Source organism: Ambystoma mexicanum, chromosome 1p (assembly GCF_040938575.1).
Source record: "Ambystoma mexicanum isolate Mex_15411 chromosome 1p, UKY_AmexF1_1, whole genome shotgun sequence".
Classification (NCBI taxonomy): domain Eukaryota; kingdom Metazoa; phylum Chordata; class Amphibia; order Caudata; family Ambystomatidae; genus Ambystoma; species Ambystoma mexicanum.
The window spans coordinates 679491714-679517367 of NC_090921.1; the positions used below are offsets into that span (position 1 = coordinate 679491714).

Sequence of the window (25654 nt, forward strand, 5' to 3'; positions counted from 1 at the left end):
TCTGTGATCAGATTCCGAAGAGGAGTACACAAGAATGTCATCGATATATACAACAACACAAACATCGATGAGTTCCCGAAGGACATTGTTCATGAAGAATTGGAAGGCAGCAGGCGCGTTGCACAATCCGAAAGGCATCACCTGGTATTCGAATAATCCATATTTTGTACGGAAGGCCGTTTTCCATTCGTCGCCTCAATACTCGCACCAGATGATAAGCCCCCCGGAGATCTAACTTGGTGTATGCGCAAGCGTCCTTCACCTGGTCAAGGAGTTCAGGGATCAGAGGCAGAGGGTAAAGGTTTTTAACAGTTATCTGGTTCAATGTGCGATAGTCGATACAAGTTCTAAGGTCGCCTTCTTTTTTGGGCACGAAGAACAAAGCCGAGGATGCCGGAGACTTTGACGGGCGAATGAAACCATTGGCTAGGTATTGATCTAAATATTGTCTCAAATGCAGATTCTCAGGTTCAGTAAGGGCATAAATCCTGCTACAAGGGGGTTGTGCACCGGGCACCAGATCGATTTGGCAATTGTACGATCTGTGGGGAGGTAACATGTTGGCCAGTTCCTTTTGGAAGACGTCCTGAAAGTCTTGGTATTCCGGAGGTAGTTGCATGGAGACAAAGGTTACAGACGCTAGACTAATCTTCAGATTTTCTGGGCAGCAGATTTGTGCACAATCCGGGAAGGTTATTCTCTTCGCTCGCCAATCAATTCGAGGATTATGTGTCTCTAACCAAGGGATTCCGAGAATAACCTGAAACTGTGGAGCCTTGATTACATCAAACACAACTGCCTCCCGATGGCCGTCCGGACCTATAAGCGTCACCTCAGCAGTGGAATGTGTTACCGGTCCAGAGGCAATTTCGGTTCCATCGACTGTGGTGATGACATCTTTGCTGGTTTTAGGACGCAGAGGGAGGTTAATCCTAGAGACCAATTCACGATCCACATAATTTCCTATAGCCCCACTATCGATGTATGCCTTTATTACATGCAACCGCTTAGGCTGTTCCGGATCTACGAGGACCATTGGCACAATGAAATGCGAGGTCTGAGAGTTAGTTTTCAAGCTCGGCAAGCGGATCCCTACGCTTGTCGGGCGTGGTCGTTTCCTGAAACAGAGTCTTCATGGTTTTTATCAGCGGCTCCTACCACCTTCTTGGGTGGTTTTGCCAGGCAATCTCGTAGAAAGTGTCCAGAGGACCCACAATAAAGACATAATTGCATCTGCCGTCGTCTTTCACGTTCTTTTTGAGTTAAAGGTCCTTTAACCCTCCGATTTGCATAGGCTCAGAGACATCAGCACCCTTGGGGTTAGCGTGGGTCTTGACCAACACCCGGGTCTCAAACTTGGACCGATCTGCTTTTCTGTTTTCAAGTCTGTGATCCAATTGGACCACTAAGTCTATATATTCTGTGCATTCTTGGGGCGGATTTACAACTTGGCCCAGGATATCTTTAAGTTCTCCGCGTAGACCTCGATAAAATAACGTGATTCTTTTATCCTCTGGCCACCCAGTTTCCACAATTAGTCTATTGAAGGTTGCAATGTAGGATAGAAGATCCTGATTGCCCTGTCGCAGGGATAGGAGTTCGTCATCCAGAGCCTGCCCCTGAGAGTGTCGAGCAAATAACTTTTTCATGCTTGCTTGAAATCCTTGAAAATCACGGAGAATCGGGTCATCTTGAGTAACCAGTAGAACTGACCAATCGGCAGCACAGCTGCTGAGATATGACAATACAAAGGCTACCTTGGTCTGGTCATTAGGGAAGGCCCCAGGTCTGCATAGGAAGTGCAAACGACACTGATTCATGAATACGGCGAATCGTTTGGGGTCCCCAGCAAAGCGTTCGGGTGGGGCCAGCGGCATGTTTCCAGGTAGATTAATCTGCACAGGGTTACTGGGAACCACAGGAGCGGGGTTCCCCCCGGAACCGGGTAGAGGAGTGTGTCCAGCTTGACCTTGCAAAAACTGTCTAGCCAGGTCATCAGTTCTTTCCTTTGATACAATCACTTCCCTCCTGAGAGCATTAGTCTCTTGACGAGCGGCGTGTACTTCGGCCCGTAATTCCCCCAGTAGTTGGGCCAACTGATCAGTCTCAGAAGTTTCCATAGCGCCTGGGTGGGAATTTGTAGGAAGGCTTAGCCTTCTGTAACGCTCACCTGACTCCCACGGGGGCGCTGGTCTAGTCTGGGTTGCTGTGGCCTCTTCGAGCGTGATGCGCAGAACTCGGAACACCGACTGAACAGGACCCTCAAATCTTGCTTGTCTGGCCCGTAGGAATATCCTTCTGCAGATGAGAAAGGGGATTAACAGTCTGCAGAATAGTGTGCTTGCTCCCCCTTCCCCCCTTCGTTCTTCTCTAACTTCCTCCGAAATCCCCGGTTGAAGCTCACCTTATGGTTTGAAAGGATGAACTCTCCATCCTGCTTCTGGTGCAGGGGCGCGTGTTTGTCCAGTTACTTCACTGGTTTTCAGAATGGTGCTGGCAAAATCCACTTGACTTTTCCGAGCGGAACGCCGTAAGTATGAAGATTACAAAAGTTCAAGTGTTGAGCCTCCTTTTCTGTTGCCTTCCTAACCTGTGATCTGTCCTTTATTTCAGGTGCAGAATGAAGGCGATGTGTTGAGGGATTGAATTGCCGATGGTAAACTCAGGTGAGTTAGCGATGGGGGCGATCCCTCTTAATGTCTTAATATTCCTCCAGTAATGTCTTTTGTCCTTTCCCTATAGGGGCCGGGGTGCGGTACCTGCCAACGAAGCGAAATGAGGAATGGTCCACCAACAGAAGACCGGTAAGTGTTATGGCGGAAAATTAGGCTTTCCTCATATGTTCCTTCTGCTCACCTTTTGTCTCTTCTTCTCTCCCCTAGGTGCAGAGATGTGGCGACCGGTGCAGACAGTCGCGGTGGAGCCAGAAGAACTCCCGAGGACCGGTGAGTGAAGCGCGGCGCTGCAGCGAGCAACGCAGTGCTTTTAAATGAAAGTCTTTTCTCAGGAACGCTGGCGTGAAGGTTCCGGATGCAGGTAAGAAGTTTGATAAAATTCTTGGTTTTCACCTTTCTCTTCTCTTCTTTCCTTACAGGTGTTCCAGGATCGAGGCGGGCGTGGGTGGAGACCAGATGCAGGAGCTGACACGGTGAGCGTTCAGCTGCTTGGATGCAGAACAACGCGAAGCGTGAGCTACTGTCTGGGCGTGGCTTAAATAGCCCCCAAAGTAGTTCCAGGTAAGTATCCTTCCCTGGCCACGCCAGAGTGGCAAAATAGTCCCATCGAAAAAAATAGTCCCTTTCAGGTCTCAGGGAGGCCTGAATCTTGCAGCATGGTCTGCATCAGGTAAGTGCACAAAACACCTTCCTTTATGAGCCTGGCGCCTATGGCGCCAGGACTGATGTCCAACATGAGCCTGGCGCCAAAGGCGCCAGGACAGAGTCCAAAGAGCCCCTATAAGGGGCCGCTGGGCTTTTACCCAGGGGCATGATGCCTGCTCCCGGGGGTGCTGGGCCTGGCGCTCCGGGGGTAGGCATCATGACAGTCCTGGACACTTCCCTGGGAAAAGCCACGCCACCCGAGGTGAGGGTTTAAGATATTCTGCAGATGGTCAACAAGTTTCAAAATGCCCAACATCTCCCAGCCTTCGACTTTTTGAGATTTCTAGGCCTCATTGCATCCTGCATCTTCCTTGTGCCAGAGGCTCGCCTGAGAATGAGATCTCTCCAGTGGGCACTAAGAACCCAGTGGTCACAATACTCAGGAAGAATGACAGCTCTCCTCTGGATTCCGGACAAGGTAGCTCACGACCTTCAATGGTGGGCCTATCCAGAGACCATCTTGAAAGGAGAACTGTTTTGGCAACCATGGCCGGAGATAACTGTAGTCACAGACACCTCACTCACGGGTTGGGGAGCCCATGCCAACGACTTGACCATCAGCAATCGTTGCTCTCCATCGGAGTCCAGACTACACATCAACCTATTAGAGCTGATAGCGATCAGAATAGCGCTGAAAGCTTTCCTGCCATCGGTACAGAGGAGAAATGTCCTGATAATGACGGACAACACGGTGGCCATGCACTACCTCAACAAAAGAGGAGGCATAGGGTCTCTGCCACTGTGCAGAGAGGCAATGCAGCTCTGGTTTTGGGCAATTCAGGAAGGAATCTCTCTATCGGCAGTCCACCTAGCCGGAGAGAAGAATTTGACAGCGGACGCTCTGAGCAGGCAGAACACAGTCTCCCACGAGTGGGAGCTAGCTCAGGAAGTCCTTCAAAAGATCTTCGCCCTTTGGGGCACACCTCAGGTGGATCTTTTCACCACCACCACCAACAGGAAGTGCGATCTGTTCTGTTTAAGGGAATTTCCCCCGAGAGGAGCTCTAGGGGACATATTCGTAGTCGACTGGGAGTTCCCACCCCTTTACGCGTTTTCACCAGTCCCTGTTATTCCTGAAACGATCAGGAGGTTGAGAAGATTCCGGAAAACCATGATCCTAATTGCCCCGGACTGGTCCAGGAGAACGTGGTACCCAGACCTTCTGGATATGTCCATCTGCCCTCCAATCCGTCTTCCACTCAAAGAGAATCGTCTCTCGCAGGAGAGGGTTAAATTCTCCATCCAGACATAAGAACCCACAACCTTCACACTTGGCTTCTGAAAGGTTGAGGTACAAAGATTGGGACCTCCCTGATGATGTCATGGAGGTGTAGCTTTCGGCTTGAAGGCCAGCAACAAATTCTTAATACCGCTGCCGTTGGAACAAATTTTGCAGCTGGTGTAGAGAAGAGAATATCAACCATTTTTCATGTGGTAGACCAATGGTGTTATCGTTTCTACTCTACTTGGCAAACTCAGGCCTTCAAGTTGGCACTGTAAAAGGCTATCTCGCAGCGCTATCAATCTTCAAGCGCACTGCGGAGGAACCATTGTATTTCAAACTACCCCATGTAATACAATTTCTCAAGGGATTAACTAATGTTTATCCGCCAAGACCATTCCAAGTTCCCTTATGGGACTTAAATTTAGTCTTAAATTTCCTAATGGGTACTCCCTTCGAACCACCCCACTCTTGTTCGCTGAGATTTCTCACTGTTAAAACTGTCCTATTAGTAGCACTAACATCTGCTAGGAGGGTGAGCGAATTACAAGCTCTATCTTGTAACCCCCCCAGACAATTTTTCACAAAGACAAAGTTGTCCTACAGGTGAAGCCTAATTTCCTCCCAAAGGTGGTTTCTGTCACGATCCCTCAGCATGTGGTCCCCAAGGCGCTCCCCAATCCCCCGTCTCGCTCTTCCCTTTCTTCCCCCCTTCTCCAGGATTCACGTGGACTCTCACACGCCTTGCGAGCGCGCCCGCACCTGGTCCGTAACAGGACGGCTGTCAGGCTATGGCCATTTCTTCATTGGCGATTACCTTGGCGCCTAGGATCGCGAAGGGCTAGCATTGAGCTTCCGCGTCGCGGGACTGTAAGGTCACGTGATGCTCTTGCCCGATCACGTGACTCAGCCGCGCATCACGTGATCAGAAGCGCGAGTACTTATACCCGGAAACCCAGGTACTCGTTGCTTCACAGCTGTGCTCTGCATCCTGTTTGGCGTTACGTACCTTTGGATCACTGACTGCTCACGGAATCGACCTGGCTTGCTCTACTGGACTCTTCTTGGATCTACCCCTTTGGATTTGTTTGCATAGTGATATCCGGCTCTAGACCACGGACTGTTATTGGACTGCCTCCTGGATCTCCCTCTTGCACCTTGGCTCTTTGGACTTCTTCTTTCATAGCTCCACAGCCCCTGCTAACAGGCGAACAACTGAGGACTACTCCTCTTGAGGTACTTCAGTCCACGTGGGTCCCGGACCTCTCCACTAGGTTCACTACCTCTTCCTTGACCCTGATTGGTAAGACCTTTCCGTTTTTCCTAAACACTGTGGTTACTGTTTCTTGCTTGGTACTTAATCCGCATTTTCTTGCAGCAGCGTGGGGTCCCAGAGGTTCGCGGTCCCGGACTTGAACATCTTCGCCTGTGGCCTCAAAGGCTGCACAGAGAGTGGCTTTAAGTTCTCTCTGTGCGGCATTTGGGCATGGAGGCCTCTTCTGCCTACACGACACTCAAGTCACAACAGACTGTGAAGCCTATTGTCGTGTAGGCAATGGAGGGGAACGCTGAAGACCCCATGACTGCTATAGTCCAAGCCATTACAGTGCTACGAGCCGATATGGCAGCAGCCAACACGGCTATCCATCAACGTCTCGACAACATACAAAGTGTCAGAAACCCTTTTCCCCCAGATGCAGAATTCGGAGACACACCCCCTGTTTCCCAACCCGTTCCACCTCCGATTCTCCCACCTCAGAACCCCGTTCCCGTGGTACTACCTACTCCCTTCCCGTTGGCAGCCCCTGAGAGATACCATGGGGATCCCAAGAAATTCAGGACCTTCCTAAACCAATGCAAGTTGCATTTTCTGTGCCGACCTCAGGCTTTCCCAGATTCCACCACGAAAGCAGTGTTCACCCTTTCCCATTTGGCTGGGATGGCCGCTGCATGGGCCAACCCCTTGTTGGAGAACGATAACCCGGCCTTTTATGACTTCGATCTCCTCGTCACCGAGATGTCCAGGGTTTTTGATACTAGACACAAGGTCCAGTCTCGAGATCTGGAACTTCTGGATTTGTGTCAGGGTAGGGGTTCCCTCATTGAATACATAACCTGTTTCAACCAGCTCTCCGCTGAAACTTCCTGGCCCGAGGTCAAGAAGGCAGTAGTCTTCTATAGGGGTCTCAGTAATCCCATGAAGGACGCCTTATTAGTAGTACCCTCATTACCCACTGCATTCCAGGATCTGTTTGACTTGTCACTCCAGGTGGACGCACGTAGGTCCGAAAGAAGGGTGGAAGCAGGTTTCGCTCAGTCCTCCACACCTCACACGGCAGTTCCTTCCTCTGACTCCTCTCAAGAACCCATGCAGATCGGGGGCGTCAGGAGCCCGATATCTCCCCTAGAAAGGGAACGTAGGAGGGTGGATAACGCCTGCTACTATTGTGGCACCTTAGGTCACTTTGTTAAGGAATGCCCACGCCGTCCCAAACTCAAGCCACATGGTTTTCAGATAGCTCGATCATAGTACCGGGGACGGGATCGAGCTATACCACGTACACCCCGAACCCAACACCCTCTTTCGGGCGTATCCGGCCCATTCATGTACAAGCCACTCTACAGCCCACAGCGTCCGTTTCGCATCCTGTTACTCTGATAATCGACTCAGGGGCAACGGGTAACTTTATCGACATTTCCTTGGCCCGTTTATTAAATCTGCCCCTCTTGACCAAGACCAGGCCTGAAAAAGTACAGGCTGTAGATGGCTCTTCTTTGATTTCGGGCCCGGTAAAACAACAAACGGCCCCTTTGCTATTGACCATACAATCCAGACACAGGGAGACCATAGGTTTTGATCTCATTACCATGCCACACTTTGGGCTCATTCTGGGAATCCCTTGGCTTCAGGAACATAACCCCCTCATTGATTGGAAATTGGATTCGGTTCACTTTGAGTCGGACGTCTGTCAACATTTCTGTCTTCCCACAGACACACTCAGCGACAATCCTGCTCAGGCTATAGCTCAGCTTACAGTGCAGGATCCGCAAGAAACACCATCAGAACACGTAGTCGGGTTAGTGGTGACAGACGTTCCCCAGGTATACCAAGATTATGCGACTGTATTTGATCGTGGTTCCTCTGAAACACTGCCTCCACATCGCCCGTACGATTTCCCCATCGATCTACTCCCTGACAGTGATTCCCACAGGGCGGATCTATTCCCCCTCAACATCTGCGGAAACGATTCTCAAGGAGTACATTAGGAAGGCCTTGAGCCTAGGGCACATACGACCATCCACCTCGCCTGCAGCAAGCCCTATCTTTTTTGTGCCGAAAAAGGAAGGCGATCTGCGCCCATGTGTAGATTATAGACGCCTGAATGCTATCACGAGGAAAGATCGGTACCCTATTCCCCTCATCACGCCCTTGCTTGACCGACTCACACACGCTACCATTTTCACCAAACTGGACCTCTGCGGAGCCTACAACCTGGTCCGCGTCCGTTCCCGGGACGAATGGAAAACCGCTTTCTGTACCCGGTACGGCTTATATGAATATACAGTCATGCCTTTTGGGTTGTGTAATGCCCCGGCGACCTTCCAGAGGTTTATGAATGACATCCTGAGCGATATCTTAGATGTCTACGTCGTGATTTACCTCGACGACATCCTAATCTTTTCTCAGTCTCTGGAAGAGCACGTGCGCCACGTTCGTGAGGTGTTATCACGCTTACAAAAACACTCGCTATATGCCAAACCGGAAAAGTGCCTGTTCCACGTTGATAACGTTGACTTCCTCTGGTTTTGTATCACTCCCGGGGGGTTGTCCATGAACCACTCCAAGGTTAAAGCGGTTTTGGATTGGCCTATTCCTGCGAACCTGAAAGCTCTTCAGTCCTTTTTGGGTTTCGCGAATTTGTACAGGAGGTTCATCTCTGGTTTCTCTTCTATCGTGTCTCCCCTCACCGCGTTAACCAGTCCTAACGTTCCCTTTCTTTGGTCTGCTACACAACAGAAGGCCTTTGATTCACTGAAGACTGCTTTCACCACAGCCCCTGTCCTCCAGCATCCCGACTCAGAACTCCCTTTTATCGTGGAAGCCGACGTCTCCTCCTTCGCTCTTGGTGCCGTCTTGTCCCAAGCATGTCAGGCCACGGGTCGTCTGCACCCGGTTGCATTCCATTCCCGCAAGTTCACCACCCCCGAGTCACACTACACCTTGACCGAGAAGGAGTTATTAGCGGTTATGGACGCATTCCGCGTGTGGCGACACCACCTCTTGGGCGCCAAGCATTGAGTCACAGTGTTCTCTGATCACCAGAACCTGCAGGATTTGGCGTCCCTGAAATGTCTTAACAGTCGACAGGTGAGGTGGCATCTTTTCTTCGCGGCATTCGACTTCCAGATCCGACATCGGGCTGGTTCCGCACACGGCAAAGCCGATGCGTTGTCCCGCTCTCCCGGGGGGGTTTCTCTGCCGGTATTCCCTGACACATTGTTAGACAACACTAAGGTAATTTGTCTATGTACCCCCTCAGTGCCCTTAGTGGACGCGGTACGCAAGTGGGTGTCCTTGCATCCCGACCAACTATCAGAGTGGGATCCGGTATTCCAGGATGGTCTCCCATTTGTGCTGAACCGCCTATTCTTGCCCACTGCCGATACACGCAATATGGCCATGGAATGGTCGCACGATGCCCCTGTGAATGGTCATCCTGGCCAACGCCGTACGTTATCCCTCCTGAAACGTTGGTGTTGGTGGCCGGGCATGAAGAGGGACGTGGATTGCTACGTCAATACATGCACCATTTGTACACAATGCAAAACCCGTAGGGGGCGCCCCTTAGGCCTGCTTCTCCCTTTACCAGTACCCCCGAAACCATGGCATACAGTAACCATGGATTTTGTTACAGAACTTCCTCGGGTACAGGGTTACGACACTATTTGGGTGGTGGTGGATTCCTTCTCAAAGATGGCACGCTTCATCCCCTGTAAGGGTATTCCCTCCGCTTCCGTCCTGGCCACCCTGTTCTTTGATTCTGTCTTTTGTCTCTTTGGGTTGCCCTCTGTCCTTATATCTGATCGGGGTTCTCAATTCACTTCTCGCTTCTGGCGCGCTCTAACAAGATTAATGGGTATTGATGTCCGGTTCTCTTCGGCCTACCACCCGGAGACGGATGGTCAGACCGAAAGGACGAACCAGACCATGGGGCAATATCTCCGCTGTTTGATCCTGCAACAGCAGTGCTCTTGGTTGCGTGCCCTCCGACACGCTGAATTCGCCTACAACAATGCGGTTCATGCATCCACTGGGTTCTCCCCCTTCTATGTCCTCTATGGCCAACATCCCCGCACGCTACCGGTCCCTGACCTCGCGGCCTCCACCAATCCGCCCGCTAGTGCCTGTCTTAGGGATTTTTCCTCTATCCACGCCCAGACTGCATTGCATCTCCGTGAGGCCCAGTCTTCCATGAAGGTCCAGGCAGACAAGAAGCGGCTGTTGGCCCCGGCTTTCTCGGTGGGTTCCCGGGTGTGGCTTTCTACCCGTCACTTGAGGTTAGTGGGTTGCAGGAAACTTTTGCCCCGTTTTGTGGGTCCCTATGTGGTGTCCCAGGTTATCAACCATGTCACGTACCGCCTGGTTCTCCCGGGGTCTTGGAGGGTCCACCCTGTGTTTCACGTCTCCCTTCTCAAACCGTGTCCAGCCCCTTCCCGCTTGCGCGCCTCTGCTGCCCCGGTGTCCTTGGCATCCCCGGACGAGTATGAGGTGTCCTCCATCCTGGGCTCCCGGGTCTGCAGGGGGCGCTTGCAATATCTGGTTGATTGGGTCGGTTATGGCCCGGAGGAGCGCTCTTGGGTCCCTGCTATTGATGTCCACGCTCCCCGGTTGGTGGCTCGCTTCCACAGGGATCACCCTTCCTGCCCACGGGGTCGTGGGCCTTTGGGGGGGGGGTTCTGTCACGATCCCTCAGCATGTGGTCCCCAAGGCGTTCCCCCGTCCCCCGTCTCACTCTTCCCTTTCTTCCCCCCTTCTCCGGGACTCACGTGGACTCTCACACGCCTTGCGAGCGCGCCCGCGCCTGGTCCGTAACAGGACGGCTGTCAGGCTACGGCCATTTCTTCATTGGCAATTACCTTGGCGCCTAGGATCGCGAAGGGCTAGCATTGAGCTTCCGCGTCGCGGGACTGTAAGGTCACATGACGCTCTTGCCCGATCACGTGACTCAGCCGCGCATCACGTGATCAGAAGCACGAGTACTTAAACCCGGAAACCCAGGTACTCGTTGCTTCACAGCTGTGCTCTGCATCCTGTTTGGCGTTACGTACCTTTGGATCACTGACTGCTCACGGAATCGACCTGGCTTGCTCTACTGGACTCTTCTTGGATCTACCCCTTTGGATTTGTTTGCATAGTGATATCCGGCTCTAGACCACAGACTGTTATTGGACTGCCTCCTGGATCTCCCTCTTGCACCTTGGCTCTTTGGACTTCTTCTTTCATAGCTCCACAGCTCCTGCTAACAGGCGAACAACTGAGGACTACTCCTCTTGGGGTACTTCAGTCCACGTGGTTCCCGGACCTCTCCACTAGGTTCACTATCTCTTCCTTGACCCTGATTGGTAAGACCTTTCAGTTTTTCCTAAACACTGTGGTTACTGTTTCTTGATTGGTACTTAATCCGCATTTTCTTGCAGCAGCGTGGGGTCCCAGAGGTTCGCGGTCCCGGCCTTGAACATCTTCGCCTGTGGCCTCAACGGCTGCGCAGAGAGTGGCTTTAAATTCTCTCTGTGCGTCATTTGGGGACAGAGGCCTCTTCTGCCTACACGACACTCAAGTCACAACAGTTTCTGAATTTCACATCACTCAGAAAATTACCTTAGCTTCGTTCTACCCTCCTCCCCAAGAGGGAGGGAGGAAAGAGGAAGAAAGGCTACATAGGCTGGACCCAAGGCGAGCTCTAAGCTTTTACATCAGCAGACTGGCTAGGATTAGGCAAGCAGACCAACTATTTGTAGGATACTTAGGTCACAAGTTGGGACTACCCATAACAAAACAGACCATTTCCAGGTGGATTATTTTGGCCATTCTGGAATGTTACAAACTGGCAGGGAAAGAGCCACCCCAGAATCTTAGGGCTCATTCAACCAGGGGTATCGCAGCCTCTTCGGCCCTCCAAAGAGGTATACCAGTCCGAGACATATGTGCGGCTGCCACATGGTCGTCCGCACATACATTCACAAGATTTTACAACCTGGATTCCTCCACTAGTCAAGAGACCAGATTTGGCAAAGCCGTATTACATTCAGTTCATTCCTAAAAGGGATACATTACATTATTACTCCCACCTCCAATTACATGCCCCTGCTATGGGAGTCTATCAAAGATAAGGAATACATCGGAGGACACAATCCCTTCGAACAACAAGTTACTTCTTACCTTGTAACGTTCTTTCGATAGGATGTTCCTCTGACGTATTCCTTATCGCCCCTCCCATCCATCCCCGTAGTAATACTTCCCTTGCGGTTTCAACTTACGTTCCTTCAAGGTCAATAACCAATTCAGGCATGACTTATCTTATGCTACAAAACGGAACTGAGCAACGGTTGCCGCGTGTGGCTGTTTATGGGCATGGTGACGTGGCTGTCGAGGGACATCGTCTCGGCGGACGTCGACGCGCAGCACCCTCTACAGAGAAAACATTTCCGAGGCCAGCAAGCTGGAGACGAATTATCAAAGATAAGGAATAAGTCGGAGGAACATCCCATCGAAAGAACGTTACAAGTTAAGAAGTAACTTGTTCTCCTTCCTGGGGTAGTACGTGCACTACTGGTTCAAATACATCCATGAAGCTGTGTTTGTGAAAACTGGGGCACATGGTTCTACATGTTGTTTTCCCATATTTTGTTGGGAGTATTTTTACTCCCTGTTTTTATTTGTTGGGGAGTATTTGGCTATTGTTAGGGAGAACAAGTAGCCAATATACCCCTTATGTGTAGGGCTGACTACATTGATAAGCCAACAGTCTGAGGGCATTACCGATAATGATACGTATAGGTGATGTAGATGACACTTTGGCTTTGGAGCTAGATTTCTTTGTCCAAGAAATTCAGTACCGGAGTGCGAGAGTTAAAGATCAAGAAACTGCTCGAAGCAATAATAACAGAAGTGTTGCTTGTGTGCCGGAGAAAATTGAGGGATCAGATATTACTGCGTTCCTATGTTTTTCTGAGGCCACTTAAGACTAACAATGGAGACTGACTTCAGTATCGAATGTGGTCATTGTGCTCCGATCCCAAAACCAGTGAAAGGGGAGCGGTCTCTAATCATTACAATGCGTTTCTTGAACTCTCAACACAAAGTACTGTTATCAGGGCATTCTAACTCAATGGGAAGATACGAAAATATGGATCCACCATTTGCCTTTTTAATGTCTTCCAGGCAGAGAAAGGAATTGAATAGTCTTTGAGAAGCTCACAGGAACTGACTATCACTACGACCTCCCAATTCCTTAGCTTTTAACCCTGTTGATAAACGGTTATATGCAGGGGGTTGGCACCTGGATGCTCAGGAACATTATTGCTCCAAAAGGTCACACTATTTAGTATTGGTGGTCCACAAAGTCACAACCCAGGCTTTTATGTTAATTTGTTTGGTAGAAATGCATCCATTCTATCAAATATGACCTTCACAGAAGCCGATTTTAGTTTGGTTGTGTGTGTCTATCAGGATAGGGGCCTTAATCTCACTTGCGTTAGACCGCCAAAAGCAATGCGACCTCAGAGTCTCAAGTTTCCTAGATGTACAGAGGACTTTACATCCTTCAGTAAGGCTTTTACATGCTATTCTCACCCTCAAAGCAGTTATGTACGATTTGACATAGCATTTTCTGCCCACAATAGCTAATCACCTTCCTATCACCTTATCACATCATGTCCGCCCCCAATAAGTCACAGTTTTCCAGGGTCCTAAGTGGTCTCTGTTAGAGTGGCTCAATCTGACCATTGCAGACTATCCAGACATTAGCGATGCCATCCTGAAAGCCATGGGTGACCTTTGTGCGACTAATGTGACTGAAGCAGTATTGCTTAGTAAAATGTTGGGACGCTTTTAAAGCATTCTTGCGTTGACGTTATGTCTCCCTTGGGGCTTAAAAGCTTTCCATGCTGAAAAAAGACGAGGTACGCCTGGAATTAAACTGGTTGTGGGGAAAGATGAATAGTCTAGAGGATATTCCTCCCCCCAAGCTGCTTAATGCTTTAATAAAACCGGTGGCCCGGTTAAAAGATACTGCCATGGCTTGTGCATTTAAATATTTCCCTAGGGGCGCACAAATAGTTTTTAATGAAGGTGACTAGACCATTAGGTATGCTGGCAGAATGATTCATTCAATAAAGAATGAACATATGGTTTTACATAATGACAGTAAAGGTTAAAAAATGCATCTTCTCCTTTTATGCCGCCCCACCTTCAGCCTAAGTGCATCTTTTGACAGACCTTCTCGCAGACGTGGTCTTTCCAAAGGTCACTGATGCTGATCTTAAAGTGCTCAATGAACCAATTTCTCAGGCAGAAGTGATTACAGCATTTAACTCTTACAAAAGATAGAGCTCCATGGCCGGATGGCATTATAGTTCACTTTTACTGGGAATTTGCAGAGATCCTAGCTGCCAAATTGTCCAAAGTGTTTGAGAACACAATGTACACGGGTGAAATCTGTAGGTCAATGTATGCGTCAATGATTTTGGTGTTTTCCACAAACTTTAAAGGGATCCCACCCGCTGTGGACTTAGCAGACCAATGTCACTTATCAATTTCAGATATGAACACTGCGGCTAAATGTCTTCTCATTCATTTGGAACATTCACCATTATCAGCCCTGATATGTGTGGGGTCAGCATTCAGTTGATAATATGAAGCAGCTGCTAAATATAATCGCTTCTTTTCTGCGGACGTTGTCCTCTACCTCAATGAAAGAAAAGCCTTTGCGTTTGGTGGGATTATAGGTTTACGATTTTGGCAAAATGTTGCACTGAGGGACATTTCTGAGTCAAAATTAAAATATTATACTCTGTCCTCACTAATGGGTGTTTATCTCTTCCCATTCTATTGCATACTGGTACCAGGCATGGATGCTCTTTAACACCTTTGCATATGCTTTATTTATTGCTCCTTTGGCAATTAGTATTAGGACAAATTCTTAGGAATGCGATTGGGAGGAAAAGACCGAATTTCACGTTATGCAGAGGATGACGCCTTTCTGTATTTTATCATTTCTTTTATATTTTAGCCCAATTGCAGGTTACAAAATACATTTTGATTGTCCATGGAACCTAGATGGATAGGCTTCTTTAAACCAAAAGCCCACGTTTACAAATACCTGGGCATACAGTTTTCAAACAAGATGGATACATTGTATGCCCCCAATTCGCCATATCAAAGTTTATTTAAGCAGGTGTCATGTATTCTCCCGTCCCCCCGATCATGAACTGGCAGGCTAAATTCTATCAAGGTGAGCCCCAATTAAAGATCTTGAATAATATTTTGGTAAGTGTGAATGACATAACAAGAAGGTGAGGCTTCTTTTAAAAGTGTTACATGCAAATAAACCAGATGGGGGATTTGCGTTTCCTTGCTGCAATTTGTATTGCGTGACATCTCAGCTTTGTTATATCTATAAATTGCTGCTACCGAATGATAGCCCTAGCTTCACATGTATTAAACACTCAACAATAGGCCTATTGACACAACAGGGAATGCTGGCACCACAACTCTGTTGGCGGTGTAGCAAAATGCTGTAATATTGGGTGTGATTAAAGGCTGGCAGAGAAGATCTTAGGAAGACTTCTGTTGATGTCATGACTATTCTGCCATGTTGCTATGGTTAGGGTAACTTTGTTGATTTGAGGCATTAGGAAATACATGCACTTCCATCCCGCTTAAGAATGATGGAATATGTCTATAGCTGACCTTTTTGCAGAGTTTTCCAAATATTTCCAAGAAGTTGATTGGGACTGGTTGACCCGTATGGAGCTCTGCAAAAACAGGAAACGGGTTAATACTGATAAAACGCATGAAATAACACAACCTATATGTGAGCTAGAAATGTTTCACGGATCAGATACCTTGCTTAGAATAAGAATTGTCTATATGTTTCTCATTTCCAGAATTTACATTGTCTATTTTGGCGCAATTATGGTTCGAGGACCGGGGAAGTCATTTGGATGAATCTGTCATACAGACATTCTGGAAAACAATTCCCTTTATATCCTTTAATATGAGGAATTTGAAAGCTCATTAGGAGATATTCTACCCCATCCAAACCTTTTCATATTGGTTTGTCACGATCGCCGAAGGGCTATAGAGGTTGTGGACAATTTGGTGCTTTAGGACATGTTTGGTCATACCATAAGGGGCACCCATTTTAGGAGCATGAGATTCATGAGCTAAAAGGGATTCCTGAATGTAAAGCGGAAATGTTTCTTATGTTGACTCTGTTTTGAAATGGGTTCACACAGTTTGTGGTAGGAGAGATAGGAAGGGTCATTTTGGGGCTATAGACCTTAATTTTTTAACTCAAGAAAACCTGTCCCTCTGTACTTCTAAGGGGCTTGCCCTGCCTCAACCTAGGAAAACTTTAGTGAGCTGTCTGAATGTGGGTCAAAAATAAATGTTCTTCGTCCTAAAACTATAAACGTACGTCTTTAAATAAAGTGAAGTTTGTGTTTCCTTCAGCAGGAGAATGGCTCCCTTCCCTTGGTTGTTTCAGTCTTCTAGTAGAAGTAACTCCTTCAATGTCCCATCACAAGGGACTAGGGGAATTACTCCCTTCTCCTGGTCCTATAAACGTTCCGAACAGTGGTCTTTAAGCACTCTTGCAGAAAACTTGGATTAGTCTCTTTAACTCCTTCCAGGAAGTAGAAAAACTCCTAGCCTTATTTGGCTTCCATTTAACACTCTGATGATGAATCTTTTCCAGGGTTCTCTATATCTTTATTTACTGATTTCTATAACGTAATGAGGGTATTATTTCCCAAAGCTCTCAGACTTTCCAATGATGTTTGTTGGGCCACAGCAACGAGGTAGAAACCTCATGATGCCCTCTGTTTCATCAGAGGTATTTTGTGACTCACTGATAAGGGAGATGACTCCCTTTACACTCATTTTGGGCAGCGATATTGGGCTGACCAATGCAATGAGACAGATGATTCCCGACACAATCTGCTTGGTCAGTGGAATTGGATAAACCACTGTGACGAGCGAGAGGACTCCCGATACACTCTGCTTGGGCAGTGGTATCGTTCTGACCACTGCGACTACAGAGATAACTCCCGATGTACTCTGCTTGGGCATTGATATTGGGCTGACCACTGCGACGAGGGAGATGACTCCCGATGCACTCTGTTTGAGTTGGTCCTCTTCCTGGACCCCACCCTGTCTTCCTGCCGTTCTCGTTATCTGCGGTGTCTTGGTAACACGGCACTGGTTTTTCACGGGGTCACAGGATCCTGCTGCTGCTTGCTTCCTGTGTGGCCACGTGGCGGGCTGGTGGTCTTGTCGTCGTCTCTGGACCAGACGGTCCACCTTTCTTTGGTCACTCCACCACCAAATAGTCGGTTCCCCGCCGGCTCCCAGGACGCTTTAGCAAAGTCCTTTTCTTTGTGTCCCTTTCCGGGAGAGACGCGACTGCTTCAGCTGCAGCGTTCCAAGTTTGAATTTGCCCGGTCTCGTTCGAGTACTCCTGGCTTCCGCTGTGAGATCTCTAGTCTGTTTTGCTTTCTACAGTTGTTTTCATTTATGTCTGCTTTTTAAAACCTATTTTAATATGATTACCATTGCCGTTACAACTTCATGTGCATATTTGTGCTACAATGTTAAGCTAAGGAAGATTCATTTATGTCTGCTTCTTTGCTAGATTTATGCATATCTGATAGATGTAAATTAAGGTTTGCTTATTGGGAGCCAGTTATTGGCCTTAAATTGTCAAGATAATGTATGTGTTTATGGATTTCTTTACTCCCTGTCTCGACAATGGACACATCCCTTCCTGGCCTTGTCACTTCTTATGGTTCTTTATATCACTTGTTTATCAAGATAGATTAATAATGTATCTTGAATAGTTGCTAATGTGTCTTTTCTCATAGCCTACTTGTTATACATACATTTCTTTTTATGCTCCAGGTTGTGATAAAGTTAATCTTTTTGCTTTTCATTTCCTTTATTCTTTATAGTTAATAGGGAAGATGCAGGTCTATTTAGTGCCATAAGTTATATATTGCCTTTTTTAAATATTCAATAAAAAGTTTACCAAAAACTTAGGTCACAGTTAAACAGCGTACTCTAAAATAAACTGCACCTAATGATAAGAAAGACATGTCCAATGATTGCCATATGCGTAATCCAGAATACACAGTAATGACCAGGACACAACCAATAATAATGAAGGCTTTTCAATGTATTGCCATACAATTCAGTGTATCGCCATACACAATTAAAAACTGGAAACAGTGTATCATTTTAGGGAGCTTCTGCACTGCAGTAACGGAACACAAAACCCACCAAAGTTCGATCAGTTTAAAAATACACAAACATCCCAAATGCCTTACAGAAAAGTTATTCTGCATGCGCTCCACAAAATACAGCACGCTAAAAAAATAATTAATCTTGCAATGCACACCATCCCTAAACCAGTTTAATGCAAATAAAAAACTACACTAGCTAGGCAGTGCATTTATTAACAGAGATGTGGTAAAAAAGTTTGTGAATCACATGCCACAAGAAAAAAAAAACACTGAACAACTAGAGTTATGAATCAGCAGACCCCATTCCGCAGTTCCCAACTTGAAAGTCCCCAACCCCTCTCCCATGCCACTACAAAATAATTTGCTAAAGAGCCTAATTACATATATCATGCGAATGCATGCAACTGTACACATTTACAGTTTCCTTTTATTACAGACTGACCGAAAAAGAAAAGGAGTAGAAGATCAGATCACAAGAAAGTCCAAAAAAAGGAAAAGACGCACAGGAACCTTCACTATCATCCCTGTAAGTTGAAGAGTTTGTTGACTATGTTTTCTATGATATTACCAAAGTACTAAACCTGTGGTTTTAAATCTTAAAAACCCCTGTAGTCCCCTGTACATAATATAAACTGAACAAAAACATCGTAAGGAAAAAAACTTCAACAAAACCAGTGGTTGTAAATCTGAAAACCCCTGTAGTTACCTGCACATAATATGAACTGAACAAAAACGCCATAAGGAAAACAGCCACGAAGGTTTGTCAATCTCATCCCCTTATTCCTAAAATAAAAAGCTATTTTAATTGGTACAAGTAGCAACAAATTCAGCACTATACCATGAATATATTTATTAAGCCATCACATCCATGGAGAAAAGCAATGGTGTTGTAAAGAAGACATACTAGATCGCTGTGTTAACGCCATAGACAACTTACTTCCAACACACTAAACCTTTAATTTATATGTACTTCTATCTACAGAATCAGCTTCACAAGTGTGCCAAAGCAGGGCTTAAGAAGCCAAGAAAGCCACTAGGAAAGAAATGCCGCCCATGGAGGAGAAAAGTGCATGATCAGCAACAAAATAAGCCGGTAGGTACATCCTACGAAGTGAGATTATAACTACTCTATAAATAGGTAATCCTACAATAAAACCCATCTTGCTAAACCACCACCATGGTAAAGTAGAACTACAGTAATAACACGTAGACGCATACATTTTTAGATATTTATTAGGGGGATATATTCCACCAAAAAGTTGTCGCATCTCAAAAAGAAGAGGCAAACTCAAGTTGTTGTGCCTAGGAATTCTAAGGTGGAATCCAGCCTGTTTTCGAAAGCTATTATAGGAGACCGATTTTGTGTATGTCCACCCCTATACCTTTTGCAACCCCTGCACTGTAGTGTTTTGCTTTATCGTGACCACGTGGGGAGACCTCGTTCTTACGCCCCCCCGGATCCTTGCAAAATCAGTTATTGGACTCAGGTAGGCAAGGAATTACACATAATACGTTGGTAATGATGATAATATAAATGGCTCGTTATAGGCCGTTAATTCACTCATAACATACATGAAGAATAAAACAAACACATAGTCAGTTATCATAAAAATAGAAAAAGTGCATCACTGTTAGAATAGTTGCAGAAGACACCTTCATCTCGGCCACCATGACACTGCTTAGTCCCACAGCAGGTAAGCAGAGAGAGATCACTCGTACTAACAGGGTCTGGAGCGCAGCGTCCTCCCTCTCAGCAAGACTGCATCACCCGGGGTCCAAATTCTAACTGCTTTCCAAGAGGAAAACCTCTTCTCTATATGGTGCTACTTTCGATCCCCGCCCCTCATGGTTACCAGACTGCACTCAGCCGAAGAGCAGACAATAAGCATGAGGAGCAAAGAGTGGACCAATTCCATCTAGAAGCAGAAAAGAAAACCTTTTCTCCTTGCTTTTGTTGCCAGTTCCCCTTATCACTGCACCTACAGAGCGCTCCGACTCCCTTTCTGGCTTGTCCTTAGGCAGACAACACAACAACTATTCTAAACAGTTACATCAATATGTAACCTTGCCTTCGCTGCAGAAATACATGTTTACTTGCTAAACCCATGAAAACGTGAGCATAGCCGTAAACGGAATAAATGCCCAAGATGGCTGCGTATCGGCGCCATGTTTTCTGGCTCATTTCGCACACGCACTACTCCACCCCTTGGATATTCAACTACCATAACCCAATGGGCGAAGAGGAGGTTCCCCGAACCTGCGAAACAAATGCCATAAATTCGGAATACACGAAATACAACAACAAGCCAAAACAGCAAAAATTCCAAAAATCCGAACCAAAGCCGAACGCAGCGCTTCGGGAATCCAGGAAAACATTTGACCCCACCTGTGCCCGTCCTTATCTTGTGTCACTCGGGCAACTAGACCTTTCAAATTATTGATATGATCCTCAATGGAAAAGGAATGTCCTTCCAAGTGAAAACAACACATCCCTTCTACAGCGTTACACCCCAAATTATGCTTCAAAACAGATAATCAATAGCTGCCCTATTTTGCAAAATAGCCTTGCTAAAATGTTTATCATCTAACAATAGCTCAGTCAAAGCCTGCAAAGTCTCATTTAGCCTTTTAACTACCAGGCAAGCTAATTTAATCATAGTTTTATATCCCCCAGCTGCCAGTCCCCAAATCCCAACTAAGGAGATAGCTAACGCTAACACTACAAATGGACATCAGAATTACCATCATGAGATAGGGCGGTGTAAGAACGGATCGCGTAGACCGCCGAACAGCAGGGTGTAAAGGAAATAGCATCAAGCCAAGGCGTGTTAAAGTGCAAGGACCACCTGAAATATTAGCAGAAATATATGAATAGGTCTGGTTCCCACAGGAGAATAACTAACCCGCAGGATGTTTCACATGGCTCAGGTGGCTGGCTGTTAAAACAGTAAAGCTACACCACATATTGCTAGAAACATCAATACAAATAGAATTCGGTTGAGCACACAGGTGCTGCTCAAAATCTGTTCTTTTCTCATCCTGGTCTAAATTTAGTTTCTGACATTTACTGACAAAGTTCAGATCACAAGTCATTTGATAGCAAACATCAGCAGGAGGAATGTTGTGAGTAATAATGATTGTCATATTTCTCCATTTGCGGTCCATGTCTGCACAGAATTTACAGTATTCATACACTGAAAAGGAACTTCGTACATTGGAGTTCTCAACCAAGGAATCCTTATGCAAGACTGTGAATAAATTCCATAGCACTGGGACAGGCGTCGGTATTGCCACGAGGCAGGTGGAAACCAAAGTTTCGGAGTCATGCACATCCAACATACAAAAATGTTAGACGTTCAGAACCTGTTGAGCCAGATAAACCCATATATTCTCGGTCTGCCCGACGAGTGTAGGATAATTATTTTGCACTGCGGATATAGAAAGAGCAGAAATGTGCAAAGCATTACGCTTATGTCCTTGTTTCCACAAGGCACGGCAGTATGCCGCAATAGATGCATCATTGGGCTCAACAGTGGTAACAGGCGTGTCAGTCTTGATCCAAATTCCCGACTCCATCGGCAGAATGGAGACACTTGCCACTTCCTCCAACATGTCCCCGGACCCTCCCAAAGACACTCCACTGCACCTCACACAGGCACTCAGCATACACAGGATCTATAAATCTGAATTCAAAAACAAGATATCAGCGGAGTACGTCACACACGTAAATAACAATTGTCAGCGGGAATATGAGTCCATTTACTTTTCCCACATTCCATCACAAGAACCACTTGATCTTTTCCCGCTGCAATCACATCCGTCGGAACAGGCGGACCATTAGGTTTTTTGAGCCATACTTTAGCATCTGGCACCATTTTGTCTGAAGAGCCAAAACGCCTTGTCCCCACGAATAGTCAGTACCTTAGGTGGTTCTCCTTTCCTCACCATGGATATCTTTACAGGCACTAATATCAATTGGGCCACTCGATCTCTCTTATGGATAGGCAACATATTTAGTTCGCTGTTTATCAGAATAAACTTGATTTCTCCCTGATAATATGCATACACAATCCCTCCTAAGACTTGAATGCCTTTCAGGGCTAGCCCAGATCTAGGTGCAAACAATCCCATATGTTCAGACGGAATTTGCACCCAATTCCCGTGTCAATCACCACAATACCTCTGGACTCAAGCAAGATTTCTTCCCTTGCATGCAAATCCACCCCAGCTGACTCAGGAGTGGCACAATGTAATAGAGTTTCCACAGCTTTATGGGTTCTAAATTGTAAGGCTGGCGTCAACATGCGCATTAATGGTGTCTCACCGTTCGCAACCGGACGGTTATTAAGTATCTGAACGGCATGTAACACATGTTCTCATGTTCAAGCTACCCTCACCAGTTTTTTGCGCAACTGTGCCTTCAACAGTCCATTCATTCTTTCAATTAGCCCTGAAGCCTCAGGGTGATAGGGCACATGAAAGATCCATTCAATTCCTTTTTCCTGACAATAGTCTAAAATCAACTTCCTCTTAAAGTGGGACCCATTGTCACTTTGAATCTGCAAGGGAATACCATAGTACACAGTCGTTTGATATAACTATTTAATTGTGTTTAATTGGGTGGCTCTTTTGCATGGCAATACCATTAAGTAACCAGAATATGTGTCCACAATGGTACACGCATATTGACATCCTCTACTAATGGGTATGGGACCGATATAATCGATCTGCCAAATCTGTACAGGCAATTTCACCCACTTCATTGTGCCCTGAATTATATGTGGAGCAGATCTTTGCTTCTGATGTTGACACATGGGACATTGTAGAATTATTGTTTTCCTAATCCCTAATGGAATGCTGATTCCCCTCTCTTGTGCCCACCTGATAGTAGCCTTCTCTCCAAGATGTTCACTCTACTGGTGGACCCATTTCTACAATCCCTTCCAAATCATCTTCCTCAGTCCTTGCGTCCATGAGCGAAACTTTTGCATGTTTGTCTGCAACAGAATTGAACCACCATTCTAATGAATCTGTTGCACAATGTGTGTCTACTTAGCATTAGCATCTCAGCAATGTCTTGCCTCAATTCCTTCCCCCATACTTCTTTAGCATGAATCTTCCATCCATTCCTCTGCCAAGTAGGCAGCCACATCACCAACCCATTTGCAACGGACCATGAGTCTGTATTAATGTATCAACTCTCGGTCGTCTCCTGTTTCAAAGCCTGGTACATGCCATACAATTCCGCAAATTGGCTACTCCTTCCTTTGCCAGAGGGAAGAGAATTTCAATTTGGTATTATAGGCTACAGTGTTCCAGTGTCGGTCTACTCCCAAATATTTATCTGAGCAATCAGTAAACCAGGCATGTTCAACTTGCTCACTCGATAGTCTCCATATGGGATTCCCCATTTAACTGGAGATTCACCAATCATTACCTCCCCTCGGGGACAAGTCTATAAATGGAACCCCTGCCACTTGTTCGTGTAGTTTGGCTATTCCACCCTTTCCTGTCTTGGCACGATCTTGAATGTACCATTTCCATTTAATAATACTAGCCTCTTGTGCGTGCCCAATCCAATGTGTTTTAGGGGAGCTCATTAGCCATTGCATGATTGGTATTTCCGGTCGGATCAATACATCATGACTCACCGTCATCTGTTCTGTATCCACAAGTGCCCAATAATACAATAACAATTGCTTCTCAAACAGAGTGTTTCTGTCACCAGCTTCAGTCAACTTCTGACTCCAAAATTCTAAGGGCACCCGCTTCCTGTCCTGTTTTTGCCACAAACTCCAGTTGGCATATGCATCTGGTATGGATATGTTTAGTTCCAGCTCTCTGTCCCTCAACGACCATAAATCAAGTACTTTCTGAATGGTATTGGCATTCTGAATGGTATTGGCTAATTGTAACGCTCTATCTTGCTCCTCACCCCATTCAAAATTGAATTTCTTGTGCGTTACTTTGTAAAGGGTCGCCAAAATCTGTCCCAAGTGTGGTATATGTTATATCCAGAATCCGAACAGCCCAATAAACTGCTGTGCTTGTTTTTTAGTCCTCAGTCGTAAACTCGAGGATATTTTGTTTGGTTTTTGCCACCATTTTGCAATGTCCATTATGCCACTGAATTCCCAGAAAAATCACTGTCTCTGCCGGACCTTGGGTTTCAGTCTAATTATTTTCCCACCCTTCCTTCCCAAAACCGTTCATGATAAGATCCAGGTGCATTCCCACACTATGCTCATCTTTCCGTTGCATCATTATATCGTCAATGTAATGTACAATCTGCACCTCCAGCTTCCACAGGATTTTTCCCAGATGTTCTGCCACCAGCCGGTGACAGTTTGTTGGAGTATGCATATAACCCATTGGTAAATGTTTGAACCTATACTGCTTCCCATTCTAGGAAAATGCAAACTGCTCCTGACATTCATCAGCAATCGGTACGGTGAAGAAGGCATTAGCCAAGTCTAACACTGCATACAATGTTCCCTCAAATTTCTGTACATTTTCAATCAAAGTCACGGGTGTCTGGGACTGCCGGTATTAGCGGAGGAGTATGCTTATTCAACTCGCGATAATCAATAATCATCCTGTAGCTTCCGTCCAGCTTCTTAACAGGCCAGATCAGATTGTTCCAAGCCATAGCCACGGGACACAACACACTGGCTTCCACATACCATTTAATTGTTTTCCGAAATCTCCTTTTGCCCCTGGGGATTCGATATTGTTTCATAGACACTCTCTTAGTGGCTATCGGAAACCTGCACCAGGAGCATCTTCAACTGTCCACCACCACCGGGGTGCAAGTGAACGCACTGACCCCAAATTGCTAAAGTTTACCTCCCAATCAGATTGTTAATCCTTCTAAAATGTCAAACCCAATAATGTATTCGGGAATCGGGACAACCAATACTTGATAAGTGTCCCTTTTCAAACTTCCAATTTTCATGTCTATTTTTGTTTGAACGGCAGGGGTCTCTTTGCCCCCCAACCCTGTGATCATGAAATGTCGTCCCTTAAACCTTGAGGGATTTCCATGTATCAATGAGGCCTCTGCCCCGGTATCAATTAAGACGTTGACCTCCTGTATGTTTCCTGACTGCCAAAATAATTTAATGTTCACGTGAGGCAGTCTGTCTACCTTAATTTGGGCAGTTGTTACCAGAGTTTGACCATCATCCTATTCGTATTTTGAGTGCATGTTTTTAGATTCCATCTCTACCATCGCACTCACCATTTTCCTCAAATCAGCATAAATCGGATGAGATTGCGGGGACATAACTGGTGACTCATCATCTCCCTTCTCAGGAGGCGACGCAAAAGAATCCTCCTCCCTCTTGGGTTTATGTACTTCTTGCTGTTTCGCCTGTTTATAACACTCTTTCCTATCCAAACCCCGCTTTTTATACAGTTGATACATTTCCCGTGTCTCAATCCCATCAATATCTTCCTGTGGCACACCATCTTTCAGCAAAGCTAAAAACATATCCCTTGTGGATACGTGAGAATCTGGGCTATCAAA

The 25654-nt window shown here is 46.4% G+C and overlaps 1 protein-coding gene across 2 annotated transcripts in view; it reads left to right on the top strand.

Moving 5' to 3' along the window:
* The window catches only part of LOC138559271 (uncharacterized), a 577773-nt gene that overhangs the window by 291267 nt on the left and 260852 nt on the right, over window positions 1-25654 (top strand). The window contains exons 2-3 of one of the 2 annotated variants that reach the window (XM_069642740.1): window positions 18563-18652; window positions 19109-19219. The exons of the other annotated variant lie outside the window; for it this stretch is intronic. Of the exons in view, the coding sequence (XP_069498841.1) occupies window positions 18563-18652; window positions 19109-19219 (201 nt within the window). The remainder of the gene's footprint in view (window positions 1-18562; window positions 18653-19108; window positions 19220-25654) is intronic. 2 annotated transcript variants of the gene reach the window in all.